General features: G+C 42.2%; 1 protein-coding gene across 1 annotated transcript in view; it reads right to left on the bottom strand.

Annotated features, from left to right (window-relative positions):
• The window catches only part of map4k2 (mitogen-activated protein kinase kinase kinase kinase 2), a 41,177-nt gene that overhangs the window by 11,286 nt on the left and 14,288 nt on the right, over window positions 1–15,603 (bottom strand). Inside the window, exons 14-27 of the mRNA XM_031877695.1 lie at window positions 15,165–15,198; window positions 5,064–5,234; window positions 4,458–4,673; window positions 4,218–4,259; window positions 3,705–3,789; window positions 3,454–3,533; window positions 2,549–2,609; window positions 2,331–2,454; window positions 2,153–2,217; window positions 1,959–2,062; window positions 471–648; window positions 322–390; window positions 156–242; window positions 9–79 (exon numbers count right to left, since the gene is read on the bottom strand). Of these exons, the coding sequence (XP_031733555.1) occupies window positions 9–79; window positions 156–242; window positions 322–390; window positions 471–648; window positions 1,959–2,062; window positions 2,153–2,217; window positions 2,331–2,454; window positions 2,549–2,609; window positions 3,454–3,533; window positions 3,705–3,789; window positions 4,218–4,259; window positions 4,458–4,673; window positions 5,064–5,234; window positions 15,165–15,198 (1,387 nt within the window). The remainder of the gene's footprint in view (window positions 1–8; window positions 80–155; window positions 243–321; window positions 391–470; window positions 649–1,958; window positions 2,063–2,152; window positions 2,218–2,330; window positions 2,455–2,548; window positions 2,610–3,453; window positions 3,534–3,704; window positions 3,790–4,217; window positions 4,260–4,457; window positions 4,674–5,063; window positions 5,235–15,164; window positions 15,199–15,603) is intronic.

The raw sequence follows: 15,603 nt of genomic DNA, 5'->3' as shown, positions 1-15,603 counted from the left end.
CTAATCACCTCATTCGAATGAAAACTCATCCCTTTGAGGCCGTGCTTCCAGAAAGCCAGCACGCTATCCTGCAAGCAGACTGATAGAACATGTCACGTCACTCAACTGTCAGCGAGAAACATCACTCACTGTGTTTATCACATGATTGTTTCTACCTAGAGTTTCGATCTGGAAGTTGAAGACCATCTCAGCGGCCAGCTCTTTGGATGGAAGCCCTTGCAAGTTCACTATCTTCACAGTTTCTGTCCATCGAGATGCGATATATTAGCAGACGGCATGAAAGATGGCTGGAGTATTGGAACATCTGTTGAGATTACTTACGTTCTAATGCGATGAGAACAGTGTCTCTGTCCATTTGGGTCACCTGCACTGCCCCGAGTGCTCCGCTATCTGCAGACCAACAAGAGAGTTGAGTCGAAGCTTAAAGCTGGGCTCTAGAAACGGCCAGAGGAAGAAACAGTCCATCCTACCTGGTGCTGAGATATGCGTGCTGTTCAGCTCTATAATATCAAACTTGAGCTGTTGGCTGATTGGCAGCTTCCCGTTGCTAAAGTCTCTCACCCCGACGCACAGCTGAGGGAACTCGTCCGACACCAACACCAGCAGCTCAAATATGGGCAGAGAGTCCGGCAGCCTCATCGCGATGTGCTGCAGAGCAAACACATGGCAACACAAAGAGGAGGAGTCAGTTTACATGGTACTAAGAATGGGATCGATTTAGGGTTTTGATAACACCAGGTAAGTGTGGCACGACAGGACACGTTGTCAATGCTTTACCAGGAATTTTGTCTGAAGCAATTCACACAAACTACTAAATGGACCACAGTATATTAAATCATTATGCTGTATTGAAGAAGACTTGAAAGTAGAGATTGAGACCATAAACTCATGTTTACTGAGGTAATAAATTAAGAGAGAAGTAGAGTCATTTTCTCATAGATTTCTATATAATCAGACTTCTTTTTGCAATCAAAGGAGTCGCCCCTTGCTGGTCAGTAGAGAGAATTCAAGTTTTAAGACACTTCTGCATTGGCTTCACTCTACAGAACCGGAGGTTGCTGCCTGGACAGGACGAGCCGAGGCAAGCTGGTTAGCATGCTCATTTCAGTAGATACCTCTGCAACACAATACATTAACGTATTTGACATAACGTCAACACTAGGGCTGCAACAACGAATCGATAAAATCGATAAAATTTGATTATTAAAAGAGTTGGCAACGAATTTCATTATCGATTCGTTGTATACGCCACTCAATAAGTCGCGGAGATGTTTGAGCTTAAAAAAAAAAAGTTGAGTTGAGCGCGGAGGAAAGAAAAAAAAAAAAAAAAAGAGCAGAGGTAGAGGAAAGCCCATCGGAGAGACCCGTAACGTTCTGAAACACATGGCGGAGGCAGAGAAATCAGTACGACCTAAGTCATCCAAGGTGTGGGAGCATTTCACACTAAATAAATCGAAGAAGTGTGTTAATTGCAAGATATGCAAAAGTGACATGGCATGGCACGGGAGCACCACGGTGATGATTCAGCACCTAAAACGTAAACATGTTGGAGTCCTTGATGAGGAGGAAGGGAGTTCAACAGCAGGGTAAGTCACTACAGAATCCTACTTTTGTTCCGTTTTGAAGTGAGGAACGTAACGTCCCTCCAGTAGCTCTTCTGGTGCTGGTGTTTACTCGTTATTCAGCTTGACAAGCATGACAAGTTAGCTTTAGCTCGTTAATAACAGTAGTAAAGGTATAGTTTATCCGATTCATCGAAAAAATAATCGCCAGATTAATCGATTATTAAAATAATCGTTAGCTGCAGCCCTAGTCAACACTGTAACCTCTTCACAGATTGCCCCTTTAAAACACAGAATTATTGCCGAGCTGATATTTACAATAAGACCAGTGCAGGTTGAAGCCCTGTAACAGAAATACATAAAGCAATATATTTCAGTTAAGGTGACTGTACAAACCTTTAGGTGCATGAACTTCTGCAGAGGCTCATACCACAGAAGAAGAACGAGGCCAGATGGAACTGCCCCACAGAGAAATGTGCTGTCTGTGTACGGGTTTCGTGCTGAGAGAGAGAGTAGAAAGGTTGGGAGTCTGTTGTTGTCATTGCTGGATAAACACACAGAGCATGCAGAGCGAAGTCTACTTCACCTACCTACACTACTTCTCCTGCAGCCTTTAGTGTCGGGGATCTTCACAGACGTGGCAAACTTTCTGTGGCTTGAGAGAGAATATGCAGTTGAGTAAAAACATCTTACTTTGATGCCACCTAGTGGAAGTATCAAGAATGACACTGTTACAACTACAACTGTACCACTAACGCCCTGTCCCACCTGGAGCTGATCTTCTCGGTGAAGCGGCTGGTGCTGAGCGACAGACTGCCGTGTTTCTTCTGCAGGTGTCCTCTCTGTTCAAACAGAGCGGCCAGACTGTGGGAGTAAAGCTGGGAGGACTTCCCTGCGGGACGGATACTTTCTGTGAGCAGCAGATAACAGATAGCACGCCACTCTCTCTCAGACAAAACCATGTGTCATTTTTAGAGATTTGTTACCTGATACGGACATCAGCACGTTGTTCATAACATACAGCCATGTGCATCGCTGAGGGAGCAGCTGTGGGAGGAAAGACAAGACAACACAGAACAATCCCTTTGAATACCTTCAATCACAATATAGGTAAATTCATATCTCCATAACTACATATATAGCGAGATAGTGTTTCTGGTAATTCAGTCACTAAATAGTGTGGAAGAAACAACACATGGTTTATTATACTCTTGTGTGAGTGTTCATGACAAATGAAAAGTATTGTGTATTTTCTCATTTAATTTAATTTACTTAAGTGCAGAGTTAGTTAGTATGTGCTTGTAGTTGTCAATTTAGACAACTTAATTGTGTATCATGACATCTGGATTCAGGATTTCATCACAATAGAATTTATCCAACGATAAATGATCTAACTTGAGGAATCAACTCGCAAACAAACCACCATTTTCTGACAGAGAACCGAAGCCTCAGACTTGGAGGTGTTGGCATTCTCACCTCATACTCAGCTGCAAACCAACCCAGTGTGCACTGGAAACCAACAGAACCATATCAACAAAAATTTAAATAACCAACCCCAGCACTAAACAAGAAGTAGCCCAACACACTCTAATTTCACTAAAAAGAAAGTGAAGCACCATGTTCGGTAGGCCGAACCAGACCCAAACCTGAACATCATTTCTAAATATTGGTGTGAAACCGGGTCAAGACAGGTTCCATCCAGTTTGGGTCTGGTATCTACACTCTGGACTAGATGGCTTATAGAAAGGACACAATATTTCCACAGTACCTCCAATAGGACTCCCTGAGGGACACAATGACAAGTCCACAAAGCACGTATAGTGTAAGAGAATTCTGATAACTCGACCCAGCAAAAAGAATGGTAAATACACGGATCCGCCCTTTTTGTTACCTTCTCTAGTGTGTCTTCATGAAGTTCATTAAGGTTCAGTGTGTAGATGCCCTCCTCTGCCCCAAGAAGCAGGTACTGATCTAAGAAGGGAAAGTGTTTGTTAAAGGGAAAATATTGTTTCCTGCATCACAACACAAAGAGCCCACAATATAAATGTGGAGCATTGATATCGTTTCTTGCACAGTTGATGACGTATCTAGCAAAGCTGACTTCATTATTACTATGGCTGTTAAGAAACATTATTGTCCTACCTCTCGTCTTGGGTAAAACCCATGTGACGGCACAGTGGATTTTAAGAGGACAACCGTTGAAGACCTTGGAGAAACAGGCTCCCATCTACAGAACCAGCACAGCAACTGAATCACCATTGGTCTGACATGGTTAAAGTGACCCTTCAATTTTGAAATGACATCCATTCTAACAAAAGCAGCATGTATGATTATTACAATAATAACATTATGTAATGTGTTCAAAGTTGCACTAGGCTACTTTACACATTGGCGACTTCAAATACCAGCAGCATCAACTGAGCGCTGAGGCTTCCAAAGATACCAAATACACGTGGAAATGTGTAAGCGAAAGACACCCGAAAATATTTGATGGAATAGTGCAGCGATAAAAACATCAGCTGGATTTACATAAAAAAACAGTTCCTAGTGCAGTTTGAATCATGCCATGCGGGGAAGCTTATCTCGTTAGTCGTCAGGGCGTTGCCATTGGTCAGCTTTTATCGTAGGTCACATGCTGTTAGATTTCAGACTTACATGGACTTGAGGGGTAGGAGGAAGTCCATGACAATCAGCCCTCTAGAAATGTCAAAGGTTACACATAACAAAACATAGGGGATGATAAAAACTGTACATCAGATGCATTCCAAATCAACATCTTGTGTGGTTGCATGATTCGTCACCATTAGACAGACATTAGAAAGTTATTATGTTAGCAAATCACACAAGCTTATTGATGTTTCACACTGGAGAGACAGATGTTCGGCTTCAACTCACAGCGTCCTCGGTCTTTTTCCTCAGCGTGCTCCATTCGGGTGAAAGTGGCGTCTCTCTTTTCGGAGAGCAAACGTTGGCAACCTTCCTCTTCTCTGCCGCTGCTGCAGCGTCCCCCCCCTGGCAGGCATGGATCGCTGCAGCGCTGTCTGATGTCCTGTGTGGCCGAGCACCTGGCCAACACTTTTCAAACACAGGAGAGAGGAGGGGAAGTGGTTTTTGTTAGTCCAAGTTTTAGAGCTGGGTATCTGTAAGCAATATATTTAAGGTATCAACCAGGACTTTTGTTCTTTTGGCAGCACCTATGGTGAGAAGCTGTAATTGCAGGTGTGTTTTTAGATAACACTTCCCTACTGTGCAACACTTGTGATATTTACCCGAATGGTCGCCACAGACAGTGGGCCATTGGCTTCATTACTATTATGTTACCTCATTTATTTAAATAAAAGTCTTCGACGTTAAGACCTCACACTTGCCTGAGGGTCTTGGGTGCTCCAGGTCACACACATCCTTAGATAGATAGCCTCCAGCTAACCACTAAGCAGTTTTCCTTAGTAACTGAAAAGCCAACATGCAGGAGATCCAGCATGAGCTCTGATGGAGTGTCTAGTGACGTGTTGTACCTGTCGTGGAGGTGGGGTCAGCCGCGACTGCAGCGTCGGGTCCCAGTGTGCAGCTGGGTCTCAGCGTCAGTTCACTGTCCACTGTGTTGGGAGTTAAGGCGCTGAAGGCTGGCAGCGATGCTGTGGACGGACTGAATAAACCACTCTTCCTACCTCCCTGAAAAACACCAGCAAAGACATGAATCACTCTGAAGGGCTAATGGGGTCAAAATGTTGTCTAACCATGTGAGCCAATTGCATACTGCAAACTAATCCTAAAAAGTGTATACCATGTTGTAATGTTGACAGGTGTGGCTGTAGTAGCAGATCCAACTCAACTTTTTACATTGATCCTATCTTAATGAAACTTACTGAGTCAACAATATGCACTCTGTTCATTGAAAAGACGTAGCTGTAGTGATGCCATCGTCAATATATCAGTTGGTCTGTCACTCAACACTCCAGAGAGAATCTCTATGAAATTAATTATTCATTTATTATTGGAAACTCATGTTCAGCTGACCTGTGTACTAATTAATGATTTAGTACGTTTCCCCAGCAAATAGATTAAGTCCTTGTAAATAATTCATTGAAGTGTACCAATTTAACACAGTCAGCATTTTAAATCATGTTAGTTGGTTAGTTATCAAATCAAAATGACCTTTCCAGCAAACGTCTCAGGAAATAGTTTAAAAATTAGAAACGTGTAAAAGCTGACTGCAATGGTAGTGAAGACAACAACTCCCATGATCCCACTACCGAACCAAACTCTTTCTTTGGCTATTGTTTTGATTGAGAGACCCCTAGTGGCAGAAAATAACACATTGTGCCTTTTAATGCTAAACTTCACTCATTAAACATGTTAACATGCTAACACAGCAGGCTAACATGATACATGGCACATGCTGAACATTAAGATATTGACATCCAAAGCTGGTAACTTTACTGTTAACATGCTACTCTAGTGTGCTAAATTACATACAGCAAAAAAGAATTGTTATCACAAAGAATATTATTATATTCTGCTGCTTTAACTGTTTTCTGTGGATTTTTTTTCGAAGTGAAAACTTCCAGTTTTCCTGTGTTGAGAGATGTCTTTGGAATGTGCTGCAATCGGACAGCTCTGAGCTACTTTAGCTTTGCTTGTTTACTACGGTGTTTCCACAGAGGAATAAGTCTAGTTTGATGCACCCTTAAATCCTAATGACACAATAGTCAAACTGGGAGAATTTAGGACGTCAGTAAACCCTCCAACACTGGATCACAGCATACATCCACTATCAAAACATGCACGAAAAATGCTACTGGCAGAGAGACTGGCTGTGGCCAGACTGGGAACGACAGAGTCAACATGATGCATGTTGCCTTCTTCTTTATGGGGTTTTAATGTACACGATGAGAGGGGTGTACCACAAGGATCTATTTTAGGGCAATTGCTTTTCTTATTTTTTTTATATTTATTTTTAAACTTTGTTTATTGTCATTTTACAGAACTTATAAATCCTCAAACACATCCACACGCACTTCCATACAATATGCAATATAAACTTGATAAACATAAAATGTGACACCTTTATCAAGTCTCTGTGACTTTTTGTGACCTACTAAGTTGCTTGTAACATCCAATATTCTCAAAATGCATAAACATATACATCGATATATCCCTCCATAGAAGTGGAGAAAGGACATAGTGGGAGAGAAGAAAAATATAAATTAAATTAAAATTAATAAATACAAAAGGGAGGGGGGGGGAACTCAGGACTCCGTTTCTTGCTGTACATACTTGTGAATTTCTTTATTTACTGTTTAGGTCTAAAGGATCCTCTCAACTCTGGTCAGGAAGTTTTATACTATTAATAGTCTATAAAAAGTTGCCAAATATTGTTAAATTTCTGTTTTCATGTTTCATAACATCCCTCATTAGATTTAAATGTGTTGGTGTAATCAATCTTGGTGCCAGCAGGCTAACAAATGAAATCATATTGTGTTCTACACCATTTTTTACTCTGTTAAGAGTCTATAATTCCTAGAACTGCCATCAAGGGATCCAAGTCTATAAGTCTATGCAAAATTTTAGAGACTAGTCCTGACGAGGACGCACAGCTTGGGGCGATACAAATTTCGCCCAAAGCTGAATACATTTCAAGATGCTGTTCAGCTAAATTGTATGTCATACATTCATATCTCTAATCAGCAATTGGCTAAACTGCTTCACAGACCCGCCTCTTGTGGAAGGTTTTTCCAGCGCTCCAGAGCTGCTGAGACATGCAGACAGGCGGAGATGACGTGCAGGAAAAGCATAGAGTTTGCGCAGATATCAAATTTAACATATTACTGGGTGCAATCCATTTTTCAAAAACAGAAATTGAACAGTATGCCCCATCTCTTCTCGTGGCGACGGCCGACCTTCACTGTGAAGGGCACAAATAATCTGTGCCTGTGGAGTAAAATGCGGGCTTGAGCAGCCTCAGTCTGGACTGGGAGAGGTCTGCCGTCCTGGGCACAACTGGAGTGGCTCTCCACCTCTGGCAGTCCGGTCAGGAGTGCTGATGGAGTTTCACAGCTTCACGGCCATGCAGAATCCAGTATTTGCGCCGCAGCTCTGCAAAGAGACGCTCTGATCCTGAAGGCTGAGTTGTTGACAGAGTCCACGTACCTCCAGGCCCAGATGTTAGTTAGCTCCTGGATCTCAGCCACACTTGTTCCTACTAACACTTTGTATCGACGGGAGTCTGATTGGAGCAAAGTGAGAACTGTTGTGGAATCTGTCCAGAAGACTACTTCGCGGATGTTCACCGTCAGCTCTTTTTTCAGTAGTGTGACCAATTGGGCAGCTGTCAGTGCAGCACAGCGCTCTTGCCTCGACACGGATTCTGCTTCTTTGGAGCCACCCTAGATCTGGCAGTTAGGAAAGACACTTCCACATGGCCATGTGAGTTCTCTGCATGCAGGTAGGCCACTGCCGTAAGCTTTCGCTGAAGGATCAGCAAAGATGTTCAGGTCTCGCTGGAGGTTTGAAGTGTCCCAATCTCTTTGCTTTCCCCATAAGTGTTGCACAAGGATCTTAGCCCACATTGTGAATGGGACAATAAAGCCCAGTAGGTCGCAAAGATGTGCCAAGACCCGGTATATATTCTTCATGGTGGGTTTGGGTCTATCCAGCATCCAATATTTATACCTCAAGGTGTCTGAATTGCAGAGCCAGCGGAGCCACAGGGCAAGCTCTTGTGGGTCTGTGCCTGACTCGTTGAGCTACAACTCAGTTTTCGGATCTGGCTTCTCTGGGCAGGTGGCTGATGACCTCAGGGGTGTTACTGGCCCACTGGCTTAGTTCAAATCCACCTGTAGCCAGCAATGATGTCAGTTTGTCAACCAGGTGACGGGCTTCTTCAACAGAGGGGAGACTCTGCAGGAGGTTGTCCACATAAAAGGACCTTTCTATGGAAATACGGACATCCTCATCTGGCTGACTGTGGTCAATCACATCTTTCTGCAGCGCGAAAGTTGCACAGCAGGGGCTGGAGGTGGTGCCAAACGGAAGGACTTGCCATGTGTAGATGCTTGGAGGTTCCTCCATCTTCAGGTCACGCCACAAGAAGCAAAGGCTTGTCCTCAGGGAGCAGCCTCACCTGATCTCTGCTGACAGCAACGGTGTGGAAACGGAGGGTACGGGATTGTTTTCAATTGCTCTTTTTTTAAGGGAGACAACCTCAATGAGCTGCTGCTGCCTGGCCCCACTTTAAGTGGAAATGTCGGTAGATTCCAGCACAATGTGAAAGAACTCGACAATTCAGACACGCGTGGAGGCGAGATGTTCTGTCTTATTTTATAACACACCCCTGGTGCCATCATACGCATACTCTCTACATTTCAGGTGTGAAATCCATCGAGAGAAGTGTTCATAGCGCGATTCAGACCTCTTCAGCGTCGACACTGATGCGGCAGCAAAATGTCCTCCTGGCCCAGGAAAAGAAGCGACTGATGCAGTTCTTCTTCTTCTTCGTCTTCTTGGGCTCCGTGTCGTCTGATAATCAAAAGGAAATTTCAGTAGAATCCAGCACAATGTTAAAGAACTCGACAATTCAGAGGTGCGTGGAGGCAAGCATTTACCAGATGTGATGGAAGGGCGTTCTTTGTGTTCCTGTTCCATGTTACAGCCCACTGTTAAAATGGGAGGGGGGGGGGGTCACATTTAACCCCTTTGGGGGAGAGGTCGTCCTGCCGATCCGATGAACTAAGACACACACACAGTTAATATCTGACTTCCTAGTTGGCATTTTCCGATGACTCACATGTCCAGAGAAAATCATCTCACCAATATTCACTCGCTGTCCTCATCCCACCGCTGGCAGCAGTCAGCCGGTGCAGGCTGCACCAAGATAACACCTGGATGTAATGCATCTGAGGTTGATCCGTGAAATCCACTGCTGGTACTGGAGCTGTGGAATTACAACACAAGCAGTTCAACAGACACCCAACTCATCCGCTATTTGTGGTTTAAAATCCGATATGGCCGACATGAGGAGGAAATAGTCTCACCAAGTTTTAAACTCCGACGGCACAAAGCTACTATAAGTTCCGTTACATGTTAATGATCACCAAAGGAACAATTTAAATGAAATGCATCACATGGTAATGATCATAAATTCTTGATGTCACAGATATCGTCACCACATTTCATCACGAGGAGTCAGAACAGTAATAAAAGACATCTCTAATTATATTTAGACTGGTGAAAATAAAGAATTTGAATTAATCAAATCATAGTTCAGCAACTGTAAGATGCAGCAGATGCCAAACAATGTCAAAAGAGTGTACATGGGGCTGAAGTAAAAGTGTTTTTTCACCCTTCCAAATCCAAAAAACACAGAAGATAAAAGTGTAAGGAATTGATTAAACAGTGTGTTGTACTGTATATCTGCTCCAACGCAAACTGGTAACATTAACATGACTGGCTAACTAGCTACTACCTAATTAACTTCTAGATTAGAAAAAAGCTTTCTTTTTGTTTTATTATTCAACCTTTATTTAAATCAGGCGAGACATTATGACCAAATTCCTTTTTACAATGGGTGCCTAAAATATTTTCACTCCTCATAAATTAACTGTATATAAAGTAGTAGAATATTTCAGCCCACTTGCAAACACAGACACTTACCCTGCGCTAGGTTGGCAGGGTTCTCTTATGATGAATGGTTTGGCAAGGACTTCACCTGTCGTCAGGATCCATTTGAAGCATTGCCTTCAGCAGGTCAATGCACTCCATCTTTTCATGAGCTTCCACCTCAGTAAGGTTCGTCAGGGGCAACTAATGCGGGAAACGAAAGGGCAAATCCAGCAGATTTTTTACTTTCTGATTCAGAATCAATTAAAAAGTAATCTGTAGCAGCGACAGAACAATCCATCTAAACACCTACCGTTTCCAAATCGTCCAGGTTGCGGAATTTGTAGGCTCTGTAGTTGCAGAAATGACCTGTTTCGTGGTGCTCCTGAAGTGTCTAAAATAAGGTATTTCAGATAGCTCTTAATGACGTTAACTGATTAATATAAATCTCAACCAGAAGAGAGAATGCTAAGGGAGACACAACTTTTGATCTCGACCGATGAAACATTTTACAAAATGGATTTTGGAGTACATCCCAGCACTCAGAAGATAGTCTGGAGGGACACCCAGGAGTTCCACTATGCACTGCATCTGTAGACAAAAACACAGCATCACACCAAGATAAGAACAGGATTCCATTCATCTCCCACAGTCAAAATAATATCTATAATTTGGAATGATGTATTGTGTCTTTCACATTAGAGATTACATAACATCTGCCCCAGAAATGCCGCAAAATCTGCGTCATGCAATCCCATTACCTAAAAGTTCATGATTGGTTAGATTTACTGCTGCATTCCAGACATCTCCGAACTTAAATATTTCCGACCTCCACCACTCAAAGTCGCAGTTCCTACGTTTGAACCCGAGGGAAAATCCATCTACCCCGACTTCATTAAGAAGAAGTTGTCTGATGTCATCAACTAACCTGAATTAGAATAATACTTACCATCATATACATAGTTAAACCTGTCCTGCATTTAAATTGATGTCAAAATATGTTGCTAAGGTTATTGGGTAGCTGGTTACGGTAAACAATCTCTGAAAGTTATCTTCTCTGCACAAAAGTTATTTGCTAAAATGTTAAAAATGTCAAAAAATGTCGAGGCTGCACTGCTGAGAATTCAATTGTGTGACCATTGTGAAACATAAGTTTGTCACAGCCAGCCATGATTTTTGTTTACTTGGAGGTCGGAAAATTTCAAACTCAGAGATATTTGAAGTGTTTTTAAAAGGCACACTATGAAGCTCTGGCTGGGTATCAAACCTCAATACTACCAACTGAAATGTGTCATGAGCCATTATTAAAAGGTCAGCCTTGCTTTCTTGCTTTGTTATGATGGAAATTAAGTCAACAAATTTGCTAGGCCTCACCAATTTGGTGAGGAACACTGAATTAAACTTAACTGTAAAAACGATCTAGGAGCGCACTGATCTGACTTTTTCCGTCCCGATTCTAACACCTGGGTTTAGAGTCAATCGTTCTTAAGATAAAGCAAAGAATATGTGGATGCAGCAGTATCAAATCTCATAAGAAGAGAGGAAAAAGGAAGCAGTCAGTAGCAGTTTCCATCAAAATGTACCACAAATTTGAACCGAATTCTGAGAAAATCTGTAAAAGAAAATGAATGAATGCTTTTTTCCATACACTAGCATTATGCAATTTTTGCAATAAGCAGTACACGGCTCCATTTCTGTGTCGGTGAAACCATTATACCATTGCAAAGGAAAAGGGCGCAACGTAATTAAAAATGCAGCAGTCAAACCTCAAAAGGTGAAAACGTGTTAATGAGAAAGATTACATCAAATCTGTGTGGAGCGTTTTTTCCTCTCTTCAATGGAGCAGAAGCTTCAGTGGAGTAGAAGCTTCAATGGAGCAGAAGCTTCAATGGAGTAGAAGCTTCAGTGGACGTTGAAGTCACATGCTTCATGTACGTCATCGTTTATTCGCTCAATCTGTTTCCATTGCACTTCGCATTTTGCTTTTATTGACACATCAGCTTTTTCATTTCCAAATGTCCACGTTTCCACTCAGGTTTCTTTAAATGCAAATTGATAATGCGCATAAAAACAGGTGGATGGAAACTCAACTAATGACTTACCGTATCGTATTCACTGCAGCCTGGGAAGAGCGTTTCACCGAGCACCATGATCGCCATCACAACACCAAGAGACACATGTCAATGGCCTCTGAAAATGGAAGTCCCAAAATAATTTCTGGAGCCCTGAGAATGAAACAAATGTCCAACACAGAATGAGGAACACCATCGTATTTGACCGGATGGTAGACATCTCCTGCGAACATAGAAGAATGTGATTGGAGTCTCTCTGTAGCTCACCTGTAGTATATTGTTTGGTGACGTTTGCCCTGCGTCACACTACAGGACGGAACAGCCAGTCCGAAGTCGATGAGCTTCACCCTGAGTGGCTGCGCTTTACTGTCCACCAGCATGGTGTTGTCTAACTTTACGTCTGCATTGATCACTCCAATGGTCTTCAGGGCATAAAAGGCTGTGGCCAAATGCAAGATAAGCAATGCCATTCAAAGGGTGGACGCACAGCATTTTGACGTTAGTGTTGTGTCTGATGCTACTGAGGGTGGGTACTGTACTGTGACCATACCTGTTGGACTATACTCCTGACGTCATGTAAATGCAGGGTTTTGACGTCTCTCTGGTACTCCCACAGAGTCATTTCCAGCAACTCGAAGGCGAGAGCAGTTGTATTGTTCCTCAGTGGGAAGGAGTCAATGAACCCGACGATGTTACACTGGTCCAGGTTCTTACACTTTAACTCGTTCAGGACAGACAACTAGGGAACACAAGTGTGATGAGTAGTTGTTGACACAAGCTTTAATCTCAGGAGAAAGATTTTTGATATTTAGATAAAAGCGATATAAACATGCTGATGTGTAATTACTTCATTGTTGAGGCTCTCTCGCCGAATTGAGGGATCTTTACAGCAACAGTCTCGTTGGTGTCCTCTTTGACACATTTGAGCACTTCTCCGAAGGCTCCCCGTCCCATTAATTTCTGCAGCGTATAGTTGCTGGGGAGGAGGTCGCCTTTGTTTAGGACATGAATATATGGATTGTATGAGAACCACATTACACACACAATGAGACGGCAGTAGAAGTGAGAGTTCACTTACACTTTGGTTGTTTCATCACATCTTTAACAGTTTTCTTGAAGAATATCCAACTTTCAATATGAGAAATTTTGAAAAAAAGAGCAGCAGCACATGCTTTCTGTTCATAAACGCATCTTCATATTGTATCTTGAAGTTCTCACACACTTTTTCTACATGAGGGAGAAACAAACTGACTTACCAGCATCACAAAGGATTTGTCGAGTCGATCAGTCGAGTTGGTTCGATTTGTCGAGAGGTTGGTTTCGTTAGGAGATCAATATGTCTTCTCTGTCCACTCGTTAGCAATAAAATGACAAAATGACAAACTGACAAGCAGCAGCAGAACTTGTGTGACATCAGTTCTAGAACATCAGGATGATGCGATGTGTTCTGTCTGTGTGCCAATAAACATGGTTCTGCATATGCAAATAAGGTACAAGTACATTTTGATTTATTTTATATGTTTATCAAAACAGTCTTGGTTTAGAGCGATTACAAATAATTTCTACTTTGTGACAGTTTCAATGTCTTCAAACTGCAGGTGCATTTTGAATATTATGTGTGTTCATAGCTAAAAACAGAATCTTATTAGAGAATAAAGTGAACCTAAAAGTGAATATTTTTACATTCAAAAGGAAGAAACCGATGTGTCACTAAACACAAATACAAGGTTTTCAGCTGTGAAATCAAAATGCTAACCTTCATCACTATGAGTACTTAACCTTCAGCACACCAGTCATTAGCCACACACAATAAGACATTAAATATGATTGAGTGAAGCATTACATGAAGTAATAGAAAGTTTTTTCACTTTAGTAGAAGTGGGAAATATGCACAAAGTAGGTCGATTGACAGTGACGGACGAGAGAAACAAGACGCTAAATCCCTAGCAAAGTATTTTTAGCTAGCCGTGCGTAGCTAGCAAGTCAGCTAGCTAACTAGCTAGCTAAATTGGGCACAGGGTGCAACTGTGGTAATTTGGTAAATTAATTAATATAGTTTAGTACCAAAGTGTTAACACTCTGTCTTCAGCACACTAAACTGTCAGACTCAACTGGCCGTTGGTGTAACTTGCAGCAATGAGCTGTTGTTCTAGACCTTTCCAAAATGTGAAGAAACAGAAACACAATGAGTGACTCTGTGATTGTTCCCAGTCTGTAACTGGTTACCACAGTCTGCTGAGATGACCCAGATGTGAGGAATCCACAGAGCCACAGCCGGTCTCTTAGGAGTGCCTTGATGGGGGTCCAACAAAATGACCAACACAGCAATGTAATGCCGCACCAAGTAGTTTTTCTGGTGTTTTAGGAGAAGATTATACCAGTGTAAAATGAAAATAGTCTGTCCAGATTGAACCCAACCAGTAACTAAATGGTCAGCTTGTCTCTTTAAGTTTGAAATGCAGCTTCGCTTTCAGTGCTAAACTCATTTTAACACTTGATTTGGGCGCCCTGAACATACCACACATCTGTGGTTTGGCTCCTCTCAGCGTCCTTTGTTACATGTCACGTGTCCTTGTGCATGAGAAACAATTTGTCATACAGACCCTAGTGGTTTTGTATCGAGTCTGTGACTGAACCGTTTGTAGCAGTATTCATATTTTTAATCTGTCATTAGAATTCACTCGTCACAACGTTTGAAGCAGGGAAGAAAGATTTTAAAGTTAAAAGGCCAGGAGTTTCCTATACGTTAAGTGTTCTGTTGTCAGATTTATAGCTAAAATACATTGTATCTGTTCTGTCAAGTCTTCTCGCTGGTGCAGTTAAGTATAATTTGTGTTTTTTTAAGGTGTAAACACAAACCTATGGATAGAACCAGTATGTAGTATGCAATTGGATCACAGCTTCAGTTTATGGTTGTGTAGTTACCACTCACATCAGTAGATGGCGCCCTTCTAATGGTTAAACTCCTGAAAGACAAAGGAAGAGCAATGTCCTGATCAGGCTCCAAAAAAAAAGAATCCCAATCAAGCTTCCAATTCAAGAGTCATGGCGACAAACTGGACAACAAATGCAGATGCTGAAGATGCTGAGGGTGGGGCAACAGCAGCACAGGCAAACACATCTTGACGAAACACCAAAAAAACAAACAGACAAAAGGCCCAAAAAGCAGAGGAGCAGTGGGTTTGTGCTGAATCACATCCACATCCAGTTCAGGACTTTTGATGATGGGATTAGTGGAGCGGGAACACAAACCCACTGATTATGTCAAAGATGTTTGGCATTAGCTTCTATTCAAATCATAAAAACAATCACAACAAGTTGATTTCAGGTGAATTCATGTGGGATGGGGGGGGGGGGGGGGGGGGGGGGGC

The sequence above is a fragment of the Anarrhichthys ocellatus genome, unplaced genomic scaffold, assembly GCF_004355925.1.
Source record: "Anarrhichthys ocellatus isolate YVR2014 unplaced genomic scaffold, GSC_Weel_1.0 scaffold144, whole genome shotgun sequence".
In the NCBI taxonomy this organism is placed as follows: Eukaryota; Metazoa; Chordata; class Actinopteri; order Perciformes; family Anarhichadidae; genus Anarrhichthys; species Anarrhichthys ocellatus.
Note: the sequence above shows the minus strand (reverse complement) of the source record. Positions and strands in the feature narration are given on the sequence as shown.